Source organism: Sceloporus occidentalis, unplaced genomic scaffold (assembly GCF_023333645.1).
Source record: "Sceloporus occidentalis isolate IW3139 unplaced genomic scaffold, rSceOcc1.0.p SCAF_162, whole genome shotgun sequence".
NCBI classification, from domain to species: domain Eukaryota; kingdom Metazoa; phylum Chordata; class Lepidosauria; order Squamata; family Phrynosomatidae; genus Sceloporus; species Sceloporus occidentalis.
In genome coordinates, this window is record NW_028317142.1 from 1,133,999 (window position 1) to 1,161,760 (window position 27,762).

The following is a 27,762-nucleotide window of genomic DNA, read 5'->3' on the forward strand; positions in this document are numbered from 1 at the left end:
TTAGTAGGTGGAGGAGGCAGTGCTCATGGCATCGTCGGCAAGTTTGGTGCTAGCAGGATGAATACTGGCAAAGTATTTGACGTCGCTGTCATAATCCATTTGCAGAGCCATGATGGTTTGCTCCACTGCTTCTTGGTGAGAGTTTGTAGATGTCAAGAAGTACTCTGAAAGAGGGAAAAAGAAATGTGAAACCCAAACAAGGCTCGGCAGTCTCTAAACATGGACTCCCAGCATCTTAAAAATCAAGGGGGTGGCATTACTTAATGATCCACTGTCATTTAATCTGGTCAGGATTCCTTTTTAGTGATTTTTCTTTTACATTGCAAGCTCATTTCTGGGTAAACAATGAGTGTATTGTGAATTCCCAATTAGTTTATGAATTCTTGATCTCGGTGTACAGTACTATAGAATGACAACTCACAGGTTATACACCAGAAAAATTTACAGAAACTAATGAAGAAAAAAAGAAAAAAAAAAGGCTAATGTATGGGACATAAAAAAAAAAAACCAAACTTCGACATGTCCCAGCAAAACTGCTAGCAGATCTATTTAACCAGTCACTAATGACAGGAGCAGCTGCAGAAGACTGGAAGTTGGCTACTGTGGTACCACCCCACAAAAAAGGAAGCAGGGAAGACTCGGCCAACTGCAGACCAGTAAGCCTTACATCAGTAGCTGGCAAATGAATGGAAGCCACGGTAAAGGATGGGATTGTTTAAATATTTGGAAGTAAATGGCTTGCATGATCAAACAGCACATGTTTACTACAGGAATATCCTGTCACACTAACCTAATTTATTTTTTTGACCAGGTTATTTTATGGATTTAATTTTAAAAAAAAAGTTTGTTTTCGACCTAACAAAAAAGAATGATTCACCATCTGCCTGATTTAGAATACATATATTAGAAGGAAAAGAAATTTAGAATGTAGTTCCTATTGGCAGGAAGCTTACCACCACCTGCTGTCATGACATGCATCTACCTACATATTGCGAACAGCATCGCTGTGTGTGGAGCGAGACATTGTATTGCGGTTTGGGTATTTATCTGTACTTTACAGTTTTGCCTTCACAGTATTCACAATGATATATTTAGGGGAGAAAAGGTGCCCGGTATCAATCCTGCACCTATGCAATCTTACGAGAGACTGAAAAGCTGTAACGCTCACCTTTCTCCAGCAGCGTCTGCTTCAGAGTCTTTGCCAGGAGGACTCTCACATTTGGGACCCTGTCAGATGCCAGCTGAAGTAGATGAGGCATCAAGTGAATGGCAAATTGTTCCATGGGTAAGCAGTCATCTTCAATGAGAGCCTGACACAGGGGAAAAAGTAGGAATACAAACTGAGCTTCTACTAGTATGCCAATAAAGCACACACAGAAATATGTAGACCGGCAAAGAAACTCGATAAAGACTGAAATGGGTTCGCCGATACGCTGACCGCTACCTTTTGTATGTCAGAATAAATGAATGCTTTCATTTTGTATTAAGACTGCAAAGTGCCTCTTCATTTGTGCAATTTGTGGGTTTTTTTTGCTATATACAAAAAAATATAAGTTCCTGACCAGCAAAAACACAAGAAACTAACTGCACATAAATAAGTTTCCCCCCATGGAATAATATTGTACCAGAACAAGACAAGGCACCTATAACCAAGATGCATCAAAATATGAGCAACGCTAATTAATGTAGTTAGGTGAAATTATGTGATATGTGATTTATATAGAACAGGGCTTGACAAATTTGTTGTAAATCTAGGCGCCAGGAATTTTTTTTTACACTAATTGTTGGTTAGGAGTGATCGGATCATCATCAGCCCACTTACTAAACTCACAGCATTTGACCTGGAAGCACCCTGGACTTTTAGGTCAGTGTTTTTTTTTTTTAATTATATATATATATATATATATATATATATATATATATATATATATATATATATATATATATATATATATTTTTTTTTTTTTATTTTTTTTTTAACGCTTTCAATGCTGATGTTCCATTGGAGCACAGCATTGACTGATATTTAGTCCCCACAAGCTTGTGGGGACAAATGTTAACCCCTGCAATGCCACAAATGTGTTAGACAATTGTGGAATTGAAGGGAAGTAGGAATACGCTGTCGCTCTCATGGAGCGATCAGGCAGCAGGGGGGTGTTGGGGCTGGTCTCCACACATGTGGAGACCAAAGAACCCTCTCCCCCTGTCCCTGAAGCTGCCTCTGGCAGCTGGGACGCAATTGCTGGTCTATAGACCAGCCATTGCAGGGGGGAGTCTCTGATGACTGCTGTAGGCTTCCATGCCTACAGGAGTCAAAGGGCTTGTGGGGGCTGGTTTTTGCTGTTGCTGGTCTGCCTGGCAGACCACCAGCAGCAAAGCCCCTTACAAAACGGGAATTAACCCCTAAATGCCGCAATCGCGGCATTGAAGGGGTTAACGCTGCTCTGTCGCTCTCATGGAGCGATCAGGCAGCAGGGGGATGTTGTGTCAGGTCCCCACACTTGTGTGGGGACCCAATCAACACTGAACCCCCTTTCCTGAAGCTGCCTGTGACAGCTGAAAACGCTATTGCAGGTTTTCCTGCAATCGCGGTTTCAGCCTACAGGATCACTCCGTGGGAGTGATCTCAGGCTCAGGGGCGGGCTCTGAGTGGCTGTGTTGTCTGCCCAGACTCCTGGTGACGCGGGGGCATTTTTTTTTTTGGATGTAAGAGGCTGACAAACTCCTAGGCGCCAGGACAAAATTCTGAGTCGCCATGGCGACCTGGCGCCTGGGATTTGTCGAGCCCCGATATAGAATAAGCATGAATACAGCCTTACTCTTAAGATACTCTACATGTTTAACCCCTTAATGACAATTGCCGGTCCTGGCACGGCACGGAAAAGCATGTGCTTTACGACAATTGACGTGCCAGGACCGGCACGTCTTTAAACGGGTGCAGAAAGCGATCTACTATCGCTTTCTGCACCCAAAAAGCGTTGCTGAATGCCTCGACCTCGAGGCATTCAGCAACGCCGCGATCGGCACGAAGGGGCCATCTCTGGCCCCTCCACGGGGCGTCAACATCCGCCATACTTTGTATGGCGGCGGACGCCCGTTTTAAAAGCGTTTAAACTTAAATGGTGTCGCTGGAATGCCTCGATCAGGAGGCATCCAGCGACACCAAACACTAACCTTTTGATGGGCTGTGACCGCTCCGGAGAGCGGTCACAGCCGCAGCTGCCGGCAATCTTCGCCATCAAGGAAGATGGCCGCCGTCCTGTAACAGGAACCACAAATTTTAAAAGTTCGCTAGATGGTCCAGACCATCTAGAGAACTTTGGCTCCACTTGCAGGTTGAATACAGGTACTGCATTCACCATGCAAGTCAATGAAGCCCAGCTTTCTAATCACAGTGTGATTAGTAAAAATAAATAAAAAAATAAAATAAAATTAATAATAATTAGAAAAAAATAGTAAAAAAACAGTAAAATGTAAAAATCATTTCCCACTGATGTCACTATCAGGGGAACCTCCAAGTTGAAAAAAAATGTTAAATTTAAAAATAAATAAATAAATAAATAAATAAATATATATATATAAAAAATATATTTTTGTGAGCAAGTCCTAAAATTAGCATATTAGCTTAAAACAATTCTCGCATGGAAAGAGTTAAAATACTGGCATATTAAATGCCCGTGGGGTGTCTACTTTTAAAAAATGTATGATTTGATGGGGTAAATTGAATGGGCCAGGTTCAACAACGTCCCAATTAACACGGGGGGGAAGGATGGCCACACATCTAATTTCCAATTAGAAAAATGCACACGTACCAAATGTGGCCTTTTAGTTCCCCCCAAAAATGATAAACCCATGCATGTGGGGTATCACTGCACTCAGGAGATGTTGCTGAACACATTATGGGGTGTCGTGTGACAGCGGCATATACCAGGAGCTGTAAATTCATACATAAAGTAGGTGTGTGTGGGAAAAATACACACACAAAAATATTACTGCAAACTTAGAAAAAATGCTGGTGGTAAAATATGTGCATGCAAAGAGTTAAAATACCAGCATTTAAAATACCCTGTGGTGTCTAGTTTTGAAAAATATATGGTTTTGTTGGGCACACTGAAATGGCCTGGCTCAAAGATGTACCAAATAGGGCATGGGCAGTGGATCCCAAATGCCAAAGTTCAACATTGAAAAAAGCGCATGCCCCAAATGTGGCCCTTTTGCCCCAAAACAGCCAGGCAAAATCATTCATGTGAGGTATCGCTGTACTCAGGAGATGTTGCTGAACACATATTGGGGTGTTTTGTGATAGTGACATATACGAGAACATTTTAATTCATACCTGAATTAAAATGTGTGTGGAAAACCAAATGCAAAAAAATTACTACCACAAAGTTTGACAAAGACTGGTGGTAGATATGGTGCATGGAAAGAGTTAAAATACTAGCATTTGGAATACCCTGGGCTGTCTAGTTTTCAAAAATATATGACTTGATGGGGTAAATTGCATTGGCCGGGTTCAAAGATACCCGAAATGGCACATGGGGGGAAGAATTACCAGATTTGGAAAAAATGGCTTTGAAATAGCAAAACGCTACCTGTACTTATTGCCCCATAATGGGTAGAAAAAAGCAAAAAAACATAAAAACATTGGGTATTTCTAAACTCAGGACAAATAGTAGAATCTATTTAGCAGGTTTTTTCATTACCTTTTATAGATGAGTAAAAGATTTTTCAACTAAAAGTTAGAAACAGTCATTTTTTTCTAAATTTTTCACCATATTTTATAATTTTTTTAATAGTAAATAATATGATACAATCAAAACAATGTCATCTAAAGAAAGCCCTTCTTGTCCTGGAAAAAACAATATCTAATGTGTGTGGGTTCAGTAAACGGGAAAGAAGAAAATGCTAAACACAAGCAGCGCAGAAATGTTAAAAAGGCCATTGTCACAAAGGGTAGAAAAAGTAAAATCAGCCTTTGTCTCGAAGGGGTTAAAAAGAAAAAAAACAAAAACCTGAAATGCCACTGGAATACAAGCCAAGTACTGAATAGTGAATCATTATCCTATTACTCAATACTGCACAACGAAGCCAAAAACTGTAAGTAGCTGCAATGTTCTAGCATCATTAGAAGCCAGCGTCCCCAATTCTCCATTGTACCAGTCTTGCTCGACAACTCATATTACATGAGATTTAAGAAAAGAAAAAAAAAAAAGTGTACATTAAATTGTGATGGATTTAAACACTCCGGTCACAGACCTTTGGAAGAACATTATGGACTTACCTGACAAATGAAAACAAAAGTTTGCCGCCCAGACCACTTGGCGCTTTGACAAAACTCTTCCACTAGCTTATTTATAAGGTTCAAAACTAATGCTGGGTTGGGTGCCAAGTATAACTTCTTCACCATCTCACTCACCTGCAGAGTAAAGGGGTTTGCAAAATATGTGGTAAGTGCAGGAACAGAGGCTCATTGGCAATGGCATTAATAGATATACAGTGTCGGAACCTGGTCATGCGCAACATAGCAGGAGAACACTTACCAACTTGTAGGAAATCCAGCGAACAGAAGACACTTTGTCCCCACAGAGATTTAGGGCGATTGGCAGTAAGTAGTCATAAATGTCTCTGGCACTGTACAGCTCAAGGAGGAGAATTAATTGCCTATTGAAAAAAGAAAAAACCCAAAAACATAATGAAACCAAGTTTATGGTGTATATATAGAACAGTTAACCCTTTTGTTATTTAGAGCAGCGCTGAAACAAATGCCTTTTAGGTGTCACTGACAAGTCTTCCAACTCCAAATTCACTGATGTCAAGGAAGACTTTCTTCAAGGAGACTAGCAGAGCATTATGGTGCAGCAATTCCAGCACTAGAGCCCCCGGCAGTTATTCTAAATTTACATTTATACTAATCTGTAAATTAATCCGGTGCCTACATCTGTACCACTTTTGCTAGAAACAACTTGATCTTGAGTCTACTTAACCTATAGAAGTCATTTGAATACCAATGACACACAACAAGGAAAAATAAAAATTATGAACTTCCAGGTCTGTAAAATCAGGTATATATACACACACACACATCAATGACTCAGCTAAACATAATACATTTTGAAAGCTTAATAATTGAAATCATATATACATGATGTGTGTATATTATATATATATATATATATATATATATATACACACACACACATATACATACATATACACACACACACACACACACACACCGTATTGGCTCGGATATAGGCCGCACCCTAAAAGTTTGGTGCTTTTTTAAAGAAAGTTTTTTTCTTTAAAAAAAGCACCAAAAAAACATGCTGCCACTCTCCACCCCCCCCCCGAGATATGCTGCCACTCCCCCCCCCCCGAGATATGCTGCCACTCTGCCCCCCCCCCCCCCCAGCGTGGCGACACCGGAAGTTGTATACGCATATTGCGTAGATGTCCCCCGCAAGACACCCGGGAGTCTGCTCTGGTAAGTCTTGGGGGCAGAGGTAAAACGCAACCTCCGCAGCCGGTGACTGTCCGCACGATGCGCTTAGACAACCTCCCGTGCCTGCATGTCCCGGGCGTCGGGCGCTAGACCCCGAATATAGGCCGCACCCCCACTTTAAAGACTTAAAGTGGTGGAAAAAGTGCAGCCTATATTCGAGCCAATACGGTATATATATATATATATATAAAAAATATCTCTCAACAGAAAATACTTGTTTACTTACATTTTAACACAACTATAGAATAAAATAAAGAATAATAAAAAGTTTGTACTAAATGTCATACTCTGCTAGCTCTGCCCTGAAGCGCCAATTCCTGCAGTTATCCGTCACAAGAAACTCTTGCAGCTGATAAAGATATTCTCTTCGTTTGTCTTGCTGGAGAAGCTGGACACAAGAAACAAACAAAAAAATCAAGTATTGTACCCTTATCTATGATTTATTTCAATCAAATGTGCTATTCTATATTTATGGCTGTGAAATATGTTTATTATACCTATACACACAGTTTTTCTATGCATCTAAATTTTGGCGTACCATAGGCTGTTAGAGGGCTCTGAAAATTCCTGGGCTCTACAGTCTGTATGCTTATAAAAAGAGTAGACACCCAACGTACCTTTAGAAAGTCATAGAGATGCTTCAGCACTCCTATTCTGACCTCATCGAGATCTTTCAGAAAGCCGTTAAAGATAGGCAGCAAATCAGCAGCAGTCAGGGAATCGCCAAGGATCAATGCCAGCTCGTGGATTGAAAAGGCCAATGTCCTCCGCACTTTCCACTGGAAAACAATAGCACAGAAATAATGGGACAATGATGGGATTTTTCACAGCACTTTAAAAAGCATCCACACCAGAGATTCCACATTCAATCTGTCCCAGGTTCACTGATAATCTATAAACGTGGGGTTTAAAGGGACACTCCAGCCACCGCAAGCACATGGTAGCAGACCGGTCCTGTTAACGTTCATAGCACCACCACTGATCAAGAGACAAGTTTGGTCAAACATGTCCACATAGGTGATATACTTAGCACTACTCATCCCTAGCTTTGGCACGCATGGCAAGTCCTACCATTTATTCCTATTGCAAGAAATGGTCGGCCACGGAGGAGTAGGGCATTTTGTTCATTAGAATTAAGTCTTTAATGGATGTGTCAAGTTGTTATATTGCATGCTAATAATGTTTCTTGGACTGACAGGGCAGCTTAGGGGGGGGACTTTGGAAAATCTCAGTATAATATTTTACAGATTTATTTTTTTAACAAATAAATTCCAAATATGGAGGATAACCTTCAGCACAATTTTAAACATTTTTAGGAGAGTCAGCTTCTATGGTTAAAGGAACAAAATGTGAAACTGGTTTCCTATTTAAAAAAAATCGGGACCTTACCAAATAAAATGGCCAGCAGTGAAACTGCATTTTCAACCTAAACCAGAAACCTTCCTGGGGATGGACAGTTCTTCTTTCTATAAAATTTAATCTAGCTCATTGACCAAATTCCTACCTTTCAGAAGCAGAAAGAGGTCATGGAATGAACAATAAAGCACTCGCAGATATTACACACGCATTTAGGACTGAAAGCCAAAGTTTGCCCAAACTGTGCCTATTTCAATTCCCAAAACAAGATGAAGACATTAACCAGAAAGCTGATGGTATTCCAAGCACTATGTCTGTACCTGCATGTCGGCTGCCAGTGTTTCGTAAGTATCCCTGAGACAGTGCCAGTTCTGTCTGCCCAGCGTGAGAGCCACTCCTGGGATGCTATAGGCACAGTGCTTAGCAATCTCTGTGTCAACAGTCTGTGCACGAGATGGATCAGTCATAGATAAATACTGATCCAGTAAGGCCTGAGGTACAACATCCTGAGGGGAGACACACGGCAAGGTTATTCACACCTAGGTTTGTAACTCTGCAGTCGCAGTAAAGGATATTGGTTCATGACAGGTACCTGCAATTTGGATTTTTTCTCGTCTTCGTGGCCAAAGCTACTATTGGGGCTCAAGTCAGAATCATCGTGAATGTAGCGCAGTGTGGACTGCATACACTAAGAGGCAAAACAAGTCTGGTTAGCTGAACAAGTTACTGCGGCAAAACGATGGATATTATAAGTCTATACGCTTACATCTGGTTATGGACTGTAAACAGGTCACAAGCACTGGGTCTGGACCAAGCATTTTAAATATCATACTAGTTTATATAAAATTCTCCCTTTTGCTTTATTGTGCAGTGTAAGCAACACAAAATCTCCATAATATTGTATATTCACGATTGTCCTATAATAACCAACAAACCTTCATTAGCACAGAGGGCGAACGATTTAATGAGACAAATGGTATGCCGCTGACCTGCGGTGTATAGGTTCTTTGGTTAAAGAACGATATACACAACTGCTTGTTTCGAGCTGTCCCGTGCACATATTTTAAAAATAAGTGAAAAACCAACTCTCCCTTTAATAAATAGACCCCAGGGTGGCTTACTGCACACGAAGAGAGTTATTAATTTACTTAGATTGTTTGAAATAACTAACCACACCTGGTATGTTAACATTAGGATTTGGGAAAGTGACAGACCTTATAAAGACCATACTTTAACCTGGAGCTTAATAAAAATGTGTTGCACGCAATAATTTCCCCCCACAAGGTAGTTTATAATTCAAAGTGGAACTTCTCCGATATTCATCTCTGGCGCATTTATTTTTTTACCTCTACAGAATCACTGATCAGAGGGACAGAATCCTCACGTGAAATCATGCAGTTTGTTCTTCCTGCTTCCGAGCGGTCGCTGCGGTAAAATTCTCTGTTCGAGTTAGAGGATGCCGTATCTTCCCGAGTTCCTAGACTGGACGCTTTTAGGGCTGCAGTGAGTACATCCACTTGTGCTATAAGACAGACAATAGAGACAGGGGTGACTCGGGGAACCCCCTCATTTTAAAGGTCAGTCCTAACCAAAGAAAACACCAACACGCAACCACAAGATTAAATCAAGAGAGAGTCGGAAACAAAAACGTACACAGAGATAAAGAGGAGGAAACGGGAGACATGAGGGAAGACAGAATTGGAGAAATAGTCACCCGCTTATACAAACAGTAATGGAACATTTAAACCGTAAACAGCTTTAAAGAAATGCTGTGTATGAAGCGAGCGCGTGAATCCTGCCTGCGGCTAAACCGGGGAACAACCGCAGGATTGTAAGCAGAGTACTCCTCGTCTCATGTATCCATTACTCTGTCAGACCCTCTCAATGTATGTACTGTAAGAAGCGCTCTATATAAAAAAAAAAAAAAAGATAAACCGTTCTCCGACTAACCCCTTCGCAACAAAGCATGTAGTACTAAGTCACAGAATTTCAGCAGAACGTGGTCCCAGCAAAAACTACCACTAACAACCATCAGGACTAAATCCATACGGGTTTACGGGAGATCAGGCTGTCAGAAGACCCTACATTTGGGACTTCTAGAGTAGCACAAAATATATATCTTTTTTTTTTTACATTTTGTTTCCCCAAAACACAAAACCTATGCATGTGGAACATTGCTGAAGACAAATTGGTGTTTGTTTGTAACGCTGCTTTGAATTTCTTGTTCAGGATATGTCCGAAATGCATTTGAAAAGAGTTGTCAAGAACGACAAAGTTAAAGGCTCAGAACACTATTTTCATATACTTTTCAGACGAAATGGTGGATTATATAGATGAACACTGTTTATACAGAAAGCCCTACTGTGTAGGTACACTAAATAAGATGGAAATTATATTTCAACGACAAGTTAAATGATGCCTTTGTCCTTAAGGGGTTAATAGGATCCCCTACAGCTACACAACCTAGTTAAAGCGAAAAGAGTCAATTTACAGAGGTAACCCAAATTAAAAACTTGGAGCACACCATTAATGTTTACCACCCAATTTATCCTTAAAGCAACGCAATTAACCCCCCACAAACACACACAAAATAGATGTTGTATTACAAGTCACTTCATTTGTTCGCACATCAAATGTCACATTGCTTTAAAGGAGACCTAAACGCACTATGGGTTATGGATAAAAAGTTTCTCTGTATCGTCCGAAAAATGTTTTTATCGCCAGAGCGACAAATGGAAAGGCCCAACCGCTCACATGTTTCCATTAGTTGCTATGGTGAAGATGCTCAAAACTCACACTGGAGGCACTTTATATACACTGCTTCCAAGTGGCTTTTACTTTGAGGACTATGGAATTCTTGGGTCCGTTCAACACAACTATAGGTCCCCCGGGGAGTAGCGGCTGCTTTGGATTATCACCCTTTAACCCTGTGTTGGTGTTCCTTGCAATGAATCAGCAAGACCAATCTTCTAGTGTCCCAGTTTCCTACTACTTTAGCATTCCAAAATGTAATGATATAAAAGTAAAACATATGGGCTTGGAAATATTGTACCCAAATGTAACAGTATTACCATGTATATATGACAACCGAGGGAGCAGAGAACTCAAGTGAGAGGAAGATGAGGGGAAGAAGAGAAAGAGGTAAAAATGTATGGTCTATAGAGCGTGTGTGTGCGCGCGTCGCCCTATGGTATCAGGGGCGAACTTGGAGTTAGTGGAGAGGGAGTGTATGTAAAGTATATGGTAACACAGAGTGTGCTCCATGTGCCACCAACCCCCTAAAGAATTATACAACTAATGGTTCACCTTCCAACAATACAAAACAATTATATATAATCAGTGATTTAACAAAAGAAGCACAAACCAACCTTAATATGTACAGCTTGGTGGAAAGGAGAAGGGATGTGACAAGAGAAGGGGAAATGCAAGAGGGACATTGTGACAGCAGCACAGTTTACAACATACCAACTGAAGATGTATCTAGCGTCACCAAAAAGCTAACAATTTATATATATATATGCAAAGAACGTTGTCACATTTTGAGCCCCTACACACACTCTTTTTTGTAATATAATTATACGTACAACACTCACTAAACAATAATTCACAGAGAGCCATGCCAGCCCCAAAACACCAAAGCAAACATTCCATCTTCTGGTACCTTTAACATCAGGATCATCTATATGAGGCTCCAGATTTTCTAGCATCTCTTCCAGCTCCTTCCTCGTAGCCATGGTGATATTGGGAGAGCCAGGGGACGAAGCCTTCTCGACATGTCTACTTTGAGAGCTACGCGCTCTCTCTTGGGTTTGCTGGAGTTCCAGATCAATGTTGATCTCAGGGATGGGAGTCCGCCAGTAATGGAATGAGTTGAACTGCTCTTGCTCAGTGACCGGACCCTCTGGCGACGCCAACTCCAGCACGCCATGGGGATTTGATTCAGGAGAGATCTGTTCTGGATCGCCGGAGTCAGCGGATTGTGAAAGCAAAGTGCAATGTGAAAATAAGTCAAGATGGTGATTAGCGTCCCTGGAATTTTCATCTGCTTCATCTTCCAAGTTGGATTCTAACGTCACAGTAAAGTTAACACTGCCGCCTGTGCAAACATCTGGTGATGTATCATCTCCCACTGAAACGGCATTTTCTTCCGTCATAACATCTGGATTCCTGTTAAAGACAATACGATTTAAGTACAATCTCTGGTCAGGGAAAATCATTGCATAAAGGTCTGCTGTTAGATATTGGCAAGAATAGTTTAAGCGGTTTGGATTTTTGTAATAAAGTAGATTGCACCTTTTAGGTGTAGTTTAAGATGTGACCATTTGCCAGTATGCCCAATTAACGCAAAGCAAGATATTTATCAAGTCCCAATTCGGTGGCAAACGGAAGCCACATTTAGCACTTTAGCCTGGACCGATCAATAAGAACAACAGAGTCAAAAACGGGAGCTAACCGTAGCCACATAAAATGAGTTTCAGCTTTCTAGTTAATTTGCAATTCATGAATATGTATAAACATTAATTTGGACCACAGCACTATCGCCTTTATTCAGCTGAAGCCTTGGGGTGGTTGTTACAGGTCCAAAGGTTACGATATATTATCAATCACTGACTATGCGTTATAAAGGGAGCAGTCTTAGTGATGTTTATTGTTGCCTTGAGGTACCACTATTATATATTTTTAAGAATATGTTTTTGTTACAAAAGCCCTCAATTAAACAATCCGCAAAGGCTTTTTTTTTTTGGTGAACACCATCTGCATTTCAATGTAAACACCCAACACCACAACAAACATAAACCACCCAATACTATTTCCATAACAAGTGTGCAACAGTTCTAAGAGCTGTAAAATGTCAGTGGAATATAAGTAAGGAGGAAAAAACAAACAAAACATTCTGCCTGAAATACCTATTGCTGTCTTCACTTTGTTTGTCATCTTTTACGCTTTTACATTCTTCTTCTTCTTCGAAACACTGACCGGAACTTGATGGGTTAGCAAAAGTGGATATAAAAGGCCCCAGGGACTGAAAGGCAGCTTGGCGAACCTAATGGAACATACAGAAATGACAATTAAGAGTAAAGTAAATCTGCACATGTAACAGACACAATATGAGGATTCTTACCATTTGAACAGACTTTACACATTGAGCAAAAACAGACTAATTTAGGTGTTGGCGGATAGTTGAGAACCAACTTTATAAGACAAAGCATAAACCCGCAGTAGAGAAAACCCATGTAAACGGTCACTGACATGGTTCAAGCAATAGGGCAGACGCATTAACGGGACCCAGTATACATATGAGCTCCATGACACTTCGTTCACAGGTGTAACTATACAGGAGGAGATGACTAGGAATATGCACCCTGATATTTACATGAAGTGTTCCATGGCAAGTGCCATTGTGTGTTAAACAAGACTGGCTAGGGAGTAAGGCAACTTTACACAGCAAATGTATTTCTGGACCGGTCCTTGAGCCCAAAAGCGGTCTACAGCCATATGCAACATCATGGGAGACAACCCTGCAGCCAGCGCAGCATTTCACATTAGACGCGGCAGGCGAAAAAGTCACGGTGTCAAAAGTAAACCAAATTAAACTCCATTCCAGCAAACGGTCATCGGCACAGCTGATGCGTTTCGTCCGCACAGGACCGTCAATTGCTGTAATTGGGACGTTTGGTTTACCTTGACAGTCATATTTTTACCGATTACTAATAAAGAGGAACTTTTCTGAATTGAGGCTAGGACGGTGAGTGGTTTCTACATTTCAAAAACGGATTTTTCCTGGCAACCCAAATTATTGGGCTTTTTGCTCAAGGTAATCCTGCAATCCTGTATTTCTCAATCAAAACATTCACAGATCAGTGGGTCACGGTCTACAATACAATGTTTATGGAGGGAGTTCTACAGATATCAAGGACGTTTCCACCAGGACAAGTAAACACAATTTTAGTTTACTATAACCAGCCAACCATTAGCAATTTCTCCCACCATGTAATGTGTTTGTGAAACGTCCTGAGAATCAACGATTCAAAACTAAATCAAATTAAGTGTTCATGCGTAGACAAATTCACAGCACTACGTGCCAACCGAACGTACCCATCGAGAAGGGTCACTGATTAGATTGATAAAAAGAGCAGAGAGCTTGGTGCGGCGTAGTTCTTGAGACGTTGCACAGGACACGGCCATAAAACATTCAGCACATGCTTTCCGGACACCCCAAACATTATCTGAACATAACTGGTAAAAACGCGGCAACTGAAAATAAAAAGGGCAGGGAAAAAAAATTAATCACAATAAAAACAAACATTGCACAAGATGCTAACACAACAAGCGATAGACGTGATTGTGGTCGCAAATGTTGCGTGATGTTAAAATTAAAGGGGGAACGGTCACATTGGTTGGTGCTTTGCTATAATGAATGAAATTACGGATTATTTTTGTCATGAAGAGTATTAAGGTTGTTGGCAAGGTTTGCCAAAGTTAAGCAAAAAGATATTGGTAAATATTAAGGGTATCGGACGCACGTTCTCTGTACTGCTACAGATTCCAACTACTCACCAACATTCTCTCGGTTGCTTCCTGTCCCACGACGCTGCAAATATCACCAAAGTTGGCCGCACAGACCTAGAATGTAAATAAAAGATGAGAACACACAAACCATCCTTAGTTTTTGCTGGCAACATTTGTCATGCAACACAAAAGCAAACATTAAAAGACTCGGCATTTTCGTATAAGCCTATGTTTTGAAGCGATTACTTCTTCAGACTTGCTTAAAACAATAGAGATATAATAAGTAGCACAGGAACGCACAACAATGCAGGCAAACAAAGTATATCGTAAAGAATCACATCTTTTATTCTGTTGACAAAAGCGTTAATCATCGTAATGTCAGGTAAAGATCTCCTGGGGAGAAATAATGGAGTAGACCAGAGTATAATAAGTGAAATAAACCTGGGCTCACCCTTCCTGTTTGTAGTGTGAGTGGTCAGCAGCTTAGTACTCACAGCGTTCCCAACCCGGGAAAACACAACGTGAAGCTGAAGAAAACCTTGGATAAGAAGAACTACACTTACCAGAGTTACGACCAATTCCAAGAGACCTCGTTCATAAACTCCTTTTATTGTATCGTAAATCCATGCAAAGTCTGGGGAAGCTGCAAAGCCCATTGAGCCAAGGTTTTCCTCAGCTTCAGTTAAAGATCTCATGGGTACCGCCTTCACTTATGATTGTATGCTTATTATATGTATACTATTAAAATATTAGTTCTTTATAATATACTTTACATGCATACAGGAAGGCACAACCCACCCCCACCCTTGGATAGGGACCTTTAACCCCTTCGAGACAAAGGCTGATTTTACTTTTTGTACCCTTTGTGACAATGGCCTTTTTAACATTTCTGCGCTGCTTGTGTTTAGCTGTAATTTTCTTCTTTCCCGTTTACTGAACCCACACACATTAGATATTGTTTTTTTCAGGACAAGAAGGGCTTTCTTTAGATGACATTGTTTTGATTGTATCATATTATTTACTATTAAAAAAATTATAAAATATGGTGAAAAATTTAGAAAAAAATGACTGTTTCTAACTTTTAGTTGAAAAATCTTTTACTCATCTATAAAAGGTAATGAAAAAACCTGCTAAATAGATTCTACTATTTGTCCTGAGTTTAGAAATACCCAATGTTTTTATGTTTTTTTGCTTTTTTCTACCCATTATGGGGCAATAAGTACAGGTAGCGTTTTGCTATTTCAAAGCCATTTTTTCCAAATCTGGTAATTCTTCCCCCCATGTGCCATTTCGGGTATCTTTGAACCCGGCCAATGCAATTTACCCCATCAAGTCATATATTTTTGAAAACTAGACAGCCCAGGGTATTCCAAATGCTAGTATTTTAACTCTTTCCATGCACCATATCTACCACCAGTCTTTGTCAAACTTTATGGTAGTCATTTTTTTGCATTTGTTTTGTCATACACATTTTACTTCAGGTATGAATTAAAATGTTCTAGTTTATGTCACTATCACAAAACACCCCAATATGTGTTCAGCAACATCTCCTGAGCGCAGCGATACCCCACATGAATGATTTTGCCTGGCTGTTTGGGGGCAAAAGGGCCACATTTGGGGCATGCGCATTTTTCAATGTTGAACTTTGGCATTTGGGGATCCACTGCCCATGCCCTATTTGGTACATCTTTGAGCCGGGCCATTTCAGTGTGCCCAATAAACCCATATATTTTTGAAAACTAGACACCCCAGGGTATTTCAAATGCTAGTATTTTAACTCTTTCCATGCACCATATCTACCACCAGTCTTTGTCAAACTTTGTGGTAGTCATTTTTTTGCATTTGGTTTTCCACACACATTTTAATTCAGGTATGAATTAAAATGTTCTCGTATTTGTCACTATCACAAAACACCCCAATATGTGTTCAGCAACATCTCCTGAGTACAGCGATACCTCACATGAATGATTTTGCCTGGCTGTTTCGGGGCAAAAGGGCCACATTTGGGGCATGCGCTTTTTTCAATGTTGAACTTTGGCATTTGGGATCCACTGCCCATGCCCTATTTGGTACATCTTTGAGCCGGGCCATTTCAGTGTGCCCAACAAAACCATATATTTTTCAAAACTAGACACCACAGGGTATTTTAAATGCTGGTATTTTAACTCTTTGCATGCACATATTTTACCACCAGCATTTTTTTAAAGTTTGCAGTAATATTTTTGTGTGTGTATTTTTCCCCCACACACCTACTTTATGTATGAATTTACAGCTCCTGGTATATGCCGCTGTCACACGACACCCCATAATGTGTTCAGCAACATCTCCTGAGTGCAGTGATACCCCACATGCATGGTGTGTCATTTTTGGGGGGAACTAAAAGGCCACATTTGGTACGTGTGCATTTTTCTAATTGGAAATTAGATGTGTGGCCATCCTCCCCCCCGTGTTAATTGGGACGTTGTTGAACCTGGCCCATTCAATTTACCCCATCAAATCATACATTTTTTAAAAGTAGACACCCCACGGGCATTTAATATGCCAGTATTTTAACTCTTTCCATGCGAGAATTGTTTTAAGCTAATATGCTAATTTTAGGACTTGCTCACAAAAATATATTTTTTATATATATATATATATATATATATATATATATATATTTTTTTTTATTTTTTTTTTTTAAAAATTTAACATTTTTTTTCAACTTGGAGGTTCCCCTGATAGTGACATCAGTGGGAAATGATTTTTACATTTTACTGTTTTTTTACTATTTTTTTCTAATTATTATTAATTTTATTTTATTTTTTTATTTATTTTTACTAATCACACTGTGATTAGAAAGCTGGGCTCCATTGACTTGCATGGTGAATGCAGTACCTGTATTCAACCTGCAAGTGGAGCCAAAGTTCTCTAGATGGTCTGGACTATCTAGCGAACTTTTAAAATTTGTGGTTCCTGTTACAGGACGGCGGCCATCTTCCTTGATGGCGAAGATTGCCGGCAGCTGCGGCTGTGACCGCTCTCCGGAGCGGTCACAGCCCATCAAAAGGTTAGTGTTTGGTGTCGCTGGATGCCTCCTGATCGAGGCATTCCAGCGACACCATTTAAGTTTAAACGCTTTTAAAACGGGCGTCCGCCGCCATACAAAGTATGGCGGATGTTGACGCCCCGTGGAGGGGCCAGAGATGGCCCCTTCGTGCCGATCGCGGCGTTGCTGAATGCCTCGAGGTCGAGGCATTCAGCAACGCTTTTTGGGTGCAGAAAGCGATAGTAGATCGCTTTCTGCACCCGTTTAAAGACGTGCCGGTCCTGGCACGTCAATTGTCGTAAAGCACATGCTTTTCCGTGCCGTGCCAGGACCGGCAATTGTCATTAAGGGGTTAATAAGGCATGGGGAAAAGAAGCTAGCACTGTACATAAAGCAGGGTTTGTCATGGCTTTGGCATATTAGATTACATCTGCAAGTTATTAACCCCTTAAGGACCAGGCTGTGTTTTACCTATTGTACCATTGGGACCGAGGCCGTTTTAATACTTTTGCGGTGTTCGTGTTTAGATGTAATTTTCTCTTCACTCATTTAGTGAACCCACACAAATTATATGTTGTTTTTTTCAGGACAAGAAGGGCTTTCTTCAGATACCATTGTTTTAATCATATTATCTAATTTCCCATAAAAAAAATAATAAAATATGATGAAAAATGTAAAAAAAAAACCACCACATTTTCTGACTTTTACCCCAAAAATCTTTTACTCATCCAAAAAAGCTAATGAAAAAACCTACTAAATATATTCTACTATTTGTCCTGAGTTTAGAAATACCCAATGTTTTTATGTTTTTTTGCTTTTTTCTGCACGTTATGGAGCATTAAGTACAGGTAGCGTTTTGCTATTTCAAAACCATTTTTTCCAAATCTGGTAATTCTTCCCCCCATGTGCCATTTCGGGTATCTTTGAAGCCGGCCAATGCAATTTACCCCATCAAATCATATATTTTTGAAAACTAGACACCCCAAGGTATTTCAAATGCTAGTATTTTAACCCTTTCCATGCATGAGATTCTACCACCAGCCTTTGCCACACTTTGTGTTAGTATTTTTTTGGTATTTTTTTTTTTTACACAAATTGTACTTTGGGTATACATTTATAGCTCCAGGTATACGTCACTATCAAACAACACCCTAATATGTGTTCAATAACATCTCTCGAGTACAGTGATACCACCCATGCATGGGTTTGACTGCTGTTTGGGGTTAAAAGGCCACATTTGGGAAGTGCGCTTTTTTCCCCTATTTTGGTCAGTCTGTGCCTATGCCCTATCTTTGAGCATGGCCACTACAATTTACCTCATAAAACCATATATTTTTGAAAACTAGACACCCCAAGGTACTTAAAATGGTAGTATTTAACCCTTTCCATGCATCAGATTCTACCACCAGCCTTTGCCACACTTTGTGGTAGTATTTTTTTTTTATTTTTTTTTCACACAAATTGTACTTTGGGTATAAATTTATAGCTCCAGGTATACGTCACTATCAAACAACACCCTAATATGTGTTCAGGAACATCTCCCGAGTTCATTCATACCCCACATGTATGGGTTTGTCTGGTGTTTGAGGTTAAAATGCCACATTTTGGAAGTGCGCTTTTTTTCCCCCCCATTTCGGTCAGTCTGTGCCTATGCCCTATCTTTGAGCCCGGCCACTCCAATTTACCCCATCAAACCATTCATTTTTTTAAATTAGACACCCCTTGGGTATTTGAAATGCTTTTATTTAAATTTTTCCACGTCAGGATTTTTGGGAAGATACAGCGCTAATTTTAGCACTTGCTCATAATAATAAACTTTATTTTTTTATTTTACTCTTTTTGGACTTTTTTTTTACATTTTGCTGGAACTGGATAGTTCCTCTAAAGCATAATAATTTTTAAATGTTACCATGTTTTTTTTAAGCTTTTTCTTTTTTTCTAATTTTTTTTCTTTTTTTTTTAAATATTTTACTAATCACATAGTGATTAGAAAGCTGGCCTCCATTGACTTGTATGGTTGAATGCAGTACCTGTATTCAATCCGGAAAGTGGAGCCAGAGGCATTACAGCAACACCGTTTAAGCTTAGAAAGTGATCATTGATCACTTTCTAAGCTTGTTTAAGTCTGATGACGTGTCAGGCACGTCATAGGTCGTTAAGTGACCGTTTTGCATGACGTGCCTGACCCGGCAATGGACGTTAAGGGGTTAAAGAGCTCCTTCTACAAGGTACATTGTAAACAAATACGTTTAAACAAATACTACCACCTGGGAAGCGAAAGAAAACGGCTACTGACTGCGCAATTCAGAGGCCAGTTGGAGAGAGATATATAGTAATACAATGGAAAATGATACTGCACATAGTTGAGAGCTAGTCTACTATGTTTGAAACCATTTACAGGGTAAAATATTCTTAAATATCTGTAAACAAGTTATAAATAGCCCCATTAACTAACCAGTAAAATCTCAATTCTAACGGCACCTTTTATTTAGAGAATACTGAACTTTATTTCCAACAGAGTATCTAGCCGGGCTCTCTCCACCTAAAACATCGGTTTGTCTTATTCTGTCAATTCTAGTCTTGTCATATCCCTTAAATATATATATATTGTATTAAGCGCTGCGGAAATTGTTGGCGCTATATAAATGAAAAATAATAGAACTGTAGAACAAAGTTCCCTATATCGTGATCAATACATCTGTGTTATATGTTCTAAGCTCTTGGCATCAAGTGAACCTATCCTAAGTGGGATCCTGCCTTTCAAAACGTAAAAGGTTACATGAACTCGACAAGACACGCAAATGAGAAAACCGACTAACACAATAAATAGAGACAAGGGGACCGAAGCAAAGACTTGTATAAAACAGAAGGTGCTGAAAATGGACCAGAGAGCGGCTGGTTGTGCAAAGATGAGGATAAACTCAGATTTGGGAAAAGAAGGTGAAATAAGGTCATATAAAAAGGAAGGGGTGAGTTACTCGCAGATCCCAACTTCCAATGTACCAACGTCCAGCCCGGTCACACTTTGGAAAGAAGGCAGGAGATGCAGACTGCAACAGCCCTACTGGGCTGACGAATCAGCACAAATGTTACTGATGAACTTCATCGCTAGCCCTTATCAATAAGACAGTATTTAATTGCCGATGCCTTTAGCCTTATGAACTTCATCGCAGCATTCATTTAAAACAAGGCCCCCAAATCTTTGAAAGTGACAAACAGCAGCTTCCTTGTATGCTGGTGTGACTTTGAATGAGCAGTAAAGTAACATATTTATAAATAAAAAAAACAAAGACACAGTAGGCGAGATGGGACAAACCTTGCGAACATGAAACATTCTGCAATCACAGCACATCTCACAAAACCGCGGCAAGATGAGCCTCTCCGTGATATCTCTGCCCACCATAGAGGCCATTTTGCACATAATCTGGGAGGAAAGCAAAATGAAAAAACAAAACTAAATTACTATGTATCGTTTTAAACCCCAACAGAACACCGGAAGCCGACATTGTATTTTCTTCAGATCCCCTAAGCAGACGGACTCATAGTTTAAGTAAAAAAAGAGCAGTAAGTAGACATATAGCCCGTTGTTTGTGATGGAAAGAATCGTATGTTTGGAAAATTACATCAGAATAAAAGAGAGGGCCTACAATTTGTAGCTTGTAATCAAAGCGATTAACAAAAAACAGGTCGTCCTTAAACCCATTAAAGACAATGCATTGTGAGCCTGTACATGTAAGGGTTCACGGTAGCTGAAGGTGAATGGGGTGGATTTAAAACTGGAGGGCTCTACCACAACATTGACATATTGCACGAGTAGAATACATGGGTAAAAGCATCAGTGCGTAGACCACCATAATGAGGGGAGAGAGAGAGAAGAAATAGCGAAGGAACTTACAGCCACCGCTTCTGTTTTGACATCGTCATTGCTGTCCGGAGCCGTGAGCTCTATCAGAACCGGGCACACGCTACTCTCCACATCAGACCTTTCTATGAGCTCCTGCTCCAGGAGGACAAGCAATGCTGCCTGACTGGTCTTTCTGACCTGGAAAACACCATTAAAATAATAGTTCACAACCTTTATACTTGTGAATAGCAATCCATTAAATAATGAAGGTGTGGCTCTTCCTTAAAAGAAGAGAAACAGTTTCATGAAAAATATTGAGGTTAGCAAACAATGTCAAATATGACCGTGTGAAAAAAGTATCACAACACTGAATAAAACGCAAAACAAAAACAACCGAGATCAGCTCCTCAATGGGGCTAGAAGGTTTTATGTTCTCTATGTAACTTCTGAGCCAGTTTGCAGGGTGTTTTTATTGTGGTTTTTAAAACATTACTCAATTGCTCACAGAACAAAATTAACAAATAAACACATTTGTTCTAACCTGATTGTTCTGGTCAGCTAGGTATCGCACAACAATAGGCAAAAGGTATTTGGAGAAAGCATGTGGGATAGAAGGCCTGTTTTCTTGGCAGAACATTGCAAGGTGAGGCACTTGTTCCATAAGTTCCGCTCGAACGGTTGGCTCTGTGGGGAAAGAAGATCATTAGTCAATATTACGTCTGCCCACCATTGTAAAGTGGCACAACTAATCAGAAATGGAAAGGAACACAAAAGCTCAACATGGACAACTTCTCATGACATGAAGCACTTGTGCGTTCATTAGAGTCATTCAGAGGCCTCAGTAGTATAAAGATAATCTATCTGTGCACTCGTACTATACTGCAGAGCACAGGGACCAGAGAAGGAGGCGGTCACAGAAAACAAGTGGTGTTTATAAGATATTTACAATATGCAACTCACGTATTTCTCTAGTCTCAAACTCTAACAAAGGAAATTACCTGAATCTTCTGATAGCCTTGTAACCCTCTCTAATACAGAAATACAATCCTTTTCATCATCGCTGACTTCCTTTAAGGTATCCAGCAGACTTCGGGCAACCATTTGTCTTCATAATACATAAAAGAAAAAAAGAATACAAACACACACACAGTGTTATGTAACAGTAATAAAATGTTCCATATCCTAAGCCATCAGTTACTAACAGCTGCCACCTATATGATCCTATATACATACATACATACACATATATATATATATATATATATATATATATATATATATATATATATATATATATATATACACACATATATATATATATATATACACATATATATATATATATATATATATACACACACAGACACCCAAAAGGGCTAGAAGTTACTGATAGCAAAATACCAATTTGTGAAGCACTGAACAAGGCAACTAATTTCTTTACAGTCCCATAGCTACAACTTAGATTAGCCTAGCATGGCCCTAAACCAGCAGCTAAGTTTAGGAGCCAATATGATTTTCTAGGCACATGGAAACTGGTTCTATACCAACAGTTACATGAAAGCCATATTATAATTATCAACTTCATCGATGCTACAGAAAGTGACAAGAAAACAACAGGTCTTCCAGATACAGCTGTAGGAGGCACCTCTTCAAATTTAACACATACACATGTAGATTAAACACCTAGTAGATCAGCTGCCAGACGCAATGGCCTTCAAATGATGTTCTCTTGTTTATCAACATACCGGTTAAATATGTTTTCGCTTGCAGCGTACTTGTCCAATCTTCCGAGAGGTGTCAACATTTCATCTTGGGAGACAAAGTCCAAGGCTGAAGGTATAATAATCACATCAGACTCTGAGCTGTAGTCATCCACACCAACTATCAGAGACATCAGAAACATCACTTGAAAATCAAATTTCATTACACTATAAAAGCCGCCTGTCGACGAGGGGCTGGTGAACTACTGCTCAGGTCTGCAAGTGCAAATCTTCTGTGCACCGAGGACCCACAACAACCTGCAACAGTTTCCACCACAAAGGAAAAATGCAGATGTATCAGCTGGGAACAAGTCAGAATCCTGTCCTAATTAAACATGGAGAAATCATTCAAGTAGACGGTGGTTAAACATTATATATACACACACACACAAATATATACTGAACGAACAGCCTTCACTTATACAAGTTCCACAGGTGATTGAAGGGGATGCAATAGTGGTGGTTAGTTCAGCAAGGGCAATTTATATTAACACAAAAACCTGACCGACACTTATAACACTTTAGAATGTATTTTTGGCACGTGTTGCAAACGAGACATGTCTGCCGCGAAGAGTGCCACAAACTGTCACAACTGCAATACTGATACACTTGCGATTGCAACACATTCAGACATAAGTTCAGCTGCTAATGGTTAAGGAGATATGCTGGAGTATTTAGTGCGGGGGGGGGGGTGTAAAAAGTGTTAAAGGAAGTTCAAATTCTAACATGTCTGAATCCTGCTATAATAGACACACACACTATATCTGAATCCTTAGCTGCTCTTTTGCCTGCCTTCCTTTACTATTCCTTAAGGACACTGCACCCGGTCTATTGGGCATTAGAGGAGACACGGGAAGGGTGAAGTGGGGTAGATCCGAGGAGAATCAATGATTTTACACCTACTGTTCTTTGTTCAACAGGGAACTTAATCGGCTGAAACCTAGGGGCTGTAATTTAAAGAAAACTGTTTGCTTTCTCTTGAGTAAAAACAGCGAGTCATCCATTTAATAAATGGGTTTGTGAAAATATTTTATGCAGCGCAAACGCTTTAGGGTTTATCTCCTATAATGACCACTTGAATAACCCCCTACATGATGCGCTCATGTTTCTTTTAGAAGCCCATCATACTTCTAGCATTTAGGACACATTTACATTGTGAACAGATCCCGAGGTTTAGGTTTGCTGTACAATATGTAGTTTTAGACTCACAAAAGCAATGGGTTTTTTTTCTACATTACGTCCAATGCATGTTTAAATATTACTCTTTCCTACACGTATATTCTAGGAGCGACCCGGTCTTTGAACTTGCAAAAGCAAATATTTGATTGGAAAGCGGGTGAGGAGGTTTAGGGACAGCGATGATCAGAATCCCTAACCACTAAAACTAAACAGATCGTAGTGCTGTAAAGGTAGCATCTATCCAAGACAAACACGTGTCTCTTGGTATCCCGCCTATTTGCATAATACACTCACGTGCAAATGTCCTATTCTACCGCACACACGTATACACAACTAATATACTAGTTAAATGGTTTCATTTTACCATGCATGGTAATAAAAATCAATACACAAATATTTAAGATGTAGGTTTCCAGCTCTCCGTTTACATCTCTACAGTAGGGCAGTTCTATAAACAGGATATACAGGACTAGTTATTCCGCCCCACACTTCCCACTTTTGTTATGCGTGCCTTATATCCAGAATCTTGCTTGGAAGCTACATAGGGTAGCGGTTACTGGAGCATTGCAGCTACCAAAGAAAGTGGATTTCTACCAACTCCATATCTGGGCCTAGCTACAGTCCATGGAACCATAATGTTTGTGCTACTATCACACCAACAGCTCACCAAGGAGTGATGAGTGTCTGGTAGTGATGAGCGTCAGGTAGTGATGGGAAAACCAGCAACAACATTATTATTTATACCGGAGCATCGACTACAACTGCTATTTTGTGAAGTAAAATGTAGCACCACAAGGAATGTTTCCCCCAAGACAAACTAAATAACTATTTAATTGTGGCAGAGAGCCAGATGCTTGCTGAGGCTGGGAAGACACGCGTTTCCTAATTGGAAGGCATTGCTTTTCCTCAGCTCCACAAAGCATTATTATACTTTGTAAAGAACGCGAACCAGCAGGGTGCCCGACATAAGCGAAACGGACTAAGAACTCTAAATCATCAGCAATACCAAACAAGTAACATTTTATACTAACATGACTATTTTATATTAACATCACATCAAACATTACATAGAGAGTGAACGGGGGAAGGCTAAAGGAACACGCAAGACAATGTTAACAGAATCGACATATCCCCAATATATAAAGCACCAAAAGAGCTCGCTGACGTATTTTTCTTTATGCCAGATTGGAGTGGTCAGCCGGTTACAGAGTAAAGTAAATATCCATCACTCACTGCAGTACAAGTAAAACCATAGGGGTATATTCACTAAAAAGTGCATCGTAGAAGAGCAATTAATATTAGTGCACCATATTAACTATACAACATACAGGGACCAACGTTACAATTCGTGGAGTAAAAGCCTGGTTGGCCCTGCATAATGCATAGATATGGGGGGGGGGAACCAAAAACCTGAAATACTGCAGCGGAGAGCAACTAAGCCACTGATAAAGCTTACACCTAGAGTGAAAAAGTTAACGTTTTTACCAACGTGAAGAACATGTAGAATAACAGGCATTTAGAAAAGGGGATTCACTTACATCCATCTATCTCTTCCTGTACATCCTCCTGCAACAGCGACAGATCTGCAAAACAGACACGACATACGTTTAATAACGGGCCGTTCAGGAAAAGACACTGCAGGTACTGGATGGCTGCGCCGGGGTTTAACTCATAGAACGAAGACACACTGGAAAGAATCAGGAGGAGGTAGGAAGCAAAAGTGTAATGTAATGCAACACATGGGGTTTTACTCAGGCTGTGAGCCGTAGAAGCCTCCCAGAAGCCACAGCCAAGCAGGACGGTGGATACAAGTTACATTTACACCTGATTAATAGAGGACAGTCCCTTAATGAAGAAGCACTAGACTCAGAAAGACGGTGCAACCTCACTGATAACCACCCTTTGTGTGCGGAAAGATTGTGCATCATGACGCAGGGCCCGTTTCAAAAATATAACATGTCGTTTAGAAGGAAGCGCCCAAAGATTTCTGATACCGCAGCAAAAAAAGTGAGTCTTATTTTATAAGCTGCAGACCTATGAAGAGGATGGGAAATACATGAGGCCGTCATTAAGACAATTCCTGGTTTAGCCCCAGGTAACAGTGTGGTTACGCACACAACGCATAGAAGTATAGCAGGTGCGGCGATATGAAATGCCATAACACTCGTAGCTGCTGCTGCTTGCTTATACATGTCCCGGGCGTCCGCAGGCATTCCCCGCTGGGAGCACGTCCTCTGATTCTGCATTACAAACACAGGCTTGGGAGAGCTACAGAGCTTTCTTTTTCATGACAGAAGATTCTCTCATGGAATCACTAACATTATACACTTCACACCCAACCTCTTACTATCCTCCTCGGCCACCATATGCACTTTAATTTACCCGATAGTCAAGCGGTCCCTTTAAATTTCCATTGCCTCCCTTTTGCAGGACGCACCTACTAGCTCACGATATACTTACTGCCAGTCAGCTCCAGCTCTGCGCATGCACTCGGATCGATTTCGATGGAACACAATCAGCAGCAGAAGTCATTAGACCGCAGAACCAAAGGGCCGCTGCAGCTTCTAGCTCAATGAAGTCATATTAAAGTACTTTTATACATTATCCATGTGTGGGGCTGTTCCTTTACGTGATTAATCATGCGCCAGCCATGTACTTGTACTTATCTGCTATAAACATAACTTTTTGCTAGCTACAGATCTACTGACATCCAACGTATTCGTACCCAGGCCCGACCCAGCCATCAGGGCCGCATACTCACCTGATCTGCTGGACCAGCTGAGTATAAAAACCCAGCGTGCGGCTACTGAAATCCAGCCGTCACCCACATCTAAGTCATCAGACGGCGGCCGGCCTTAAAGTGCCAGTCCCACCCCGTTCACACCTATTGTACCTCAAAGTGTCTGTGGGATACATTACTTATTATTCCTCCCCATTGTTATACTTCACACTGTAGAGTGCAAAGTATATGCATCACATAGAACTCACCAATATTAAAGATGGAGTTACCAGCAAACCCCTGCAGTGATATATATATATATATATATATATAAATATATAAGGCTATATACTTCTATATGAAAGCCTTTATGTCAGCTTAGAAGTCATAACACATAGTCTGTGTAAACTGTACACAACTAATAGTGAAACTGAATCACAAGTTTCCACAAACACGCGCATTCCACGAGGGTTACAAACTTTAATCCCAACCCGCACGGTCCCCCGCCGTCTGGTAACACGTATACAACCCGACCCGGTATCCTCGGCTGGGGAAGAGGGATGTGAAGCAGTGTACACAACTACACAACGTAGACAGCACACGAGCGCGTGTCGCACTGAAGCGATAGTGTATTAGTAACGTGATATCACGACAGACGAACACTGTGCGCACACACACACATACACACACACACACACACTCTCGCCGCTGTATCTCACCCGCCATCTTGTGCCCCGGGCCGCGCCGCTACATGGAGTCTGCAGCCCGAGCAGTGCCAGCGTCACACCGGAGCCGTGTAACTTATGTGTATGCGTGCCAGGTAGAAAACGCGTCCCGCAAATAGATGCCGCCCTCCCGCTCCAC

General features: G+C 40.5%; 1 protein-coding gene across 1 annotated transcript; it reads right to left on the bottom strand.

Moving 5' to 3' along the window:
- On the bottom strand, positions 1 to 27,624 carry LOC149279550 (serine/threonine-protein phosphatase 4 regulatory subunit 1-like). Its single transcript, XM_089501057.1, has 20 exons — positions 27,618 to 27,624; positions 25,718 to 25,762; positions 22,986 to 23,121; positions 22,239 to 22,345; positions 21,782 to 21,924; positions 21,292 to 21,438; positions 20,713 to 20,820; positions 14,417 to 14,482; positions 13,955 to 14,113; positions 12,766 to 12,902; positions 11,520 to 12,025; positions 9,205 to 9,380; positions 8,451 to 8,546; positions 8,179 to 8,364; positions 7,120 to 7,281; positions 6,790 to 6,890; positions 5,541 to 5,661; positions 5,282 to 5,416; positions 1,169 to 1,310; positions 1 to 164 (listed from the first exon to the last, which is right to left on the bottom strand). Exons 1-20 carry the CDS (start codon positions 27,622 to 27,624, stop codon positions 1 to 3), a joined length of 2,844 nt encoding a protein of 947 aa, XP_089357183.1.
- Positions 27,625 to 27,762: the final 138 nt, after the last annotated feature.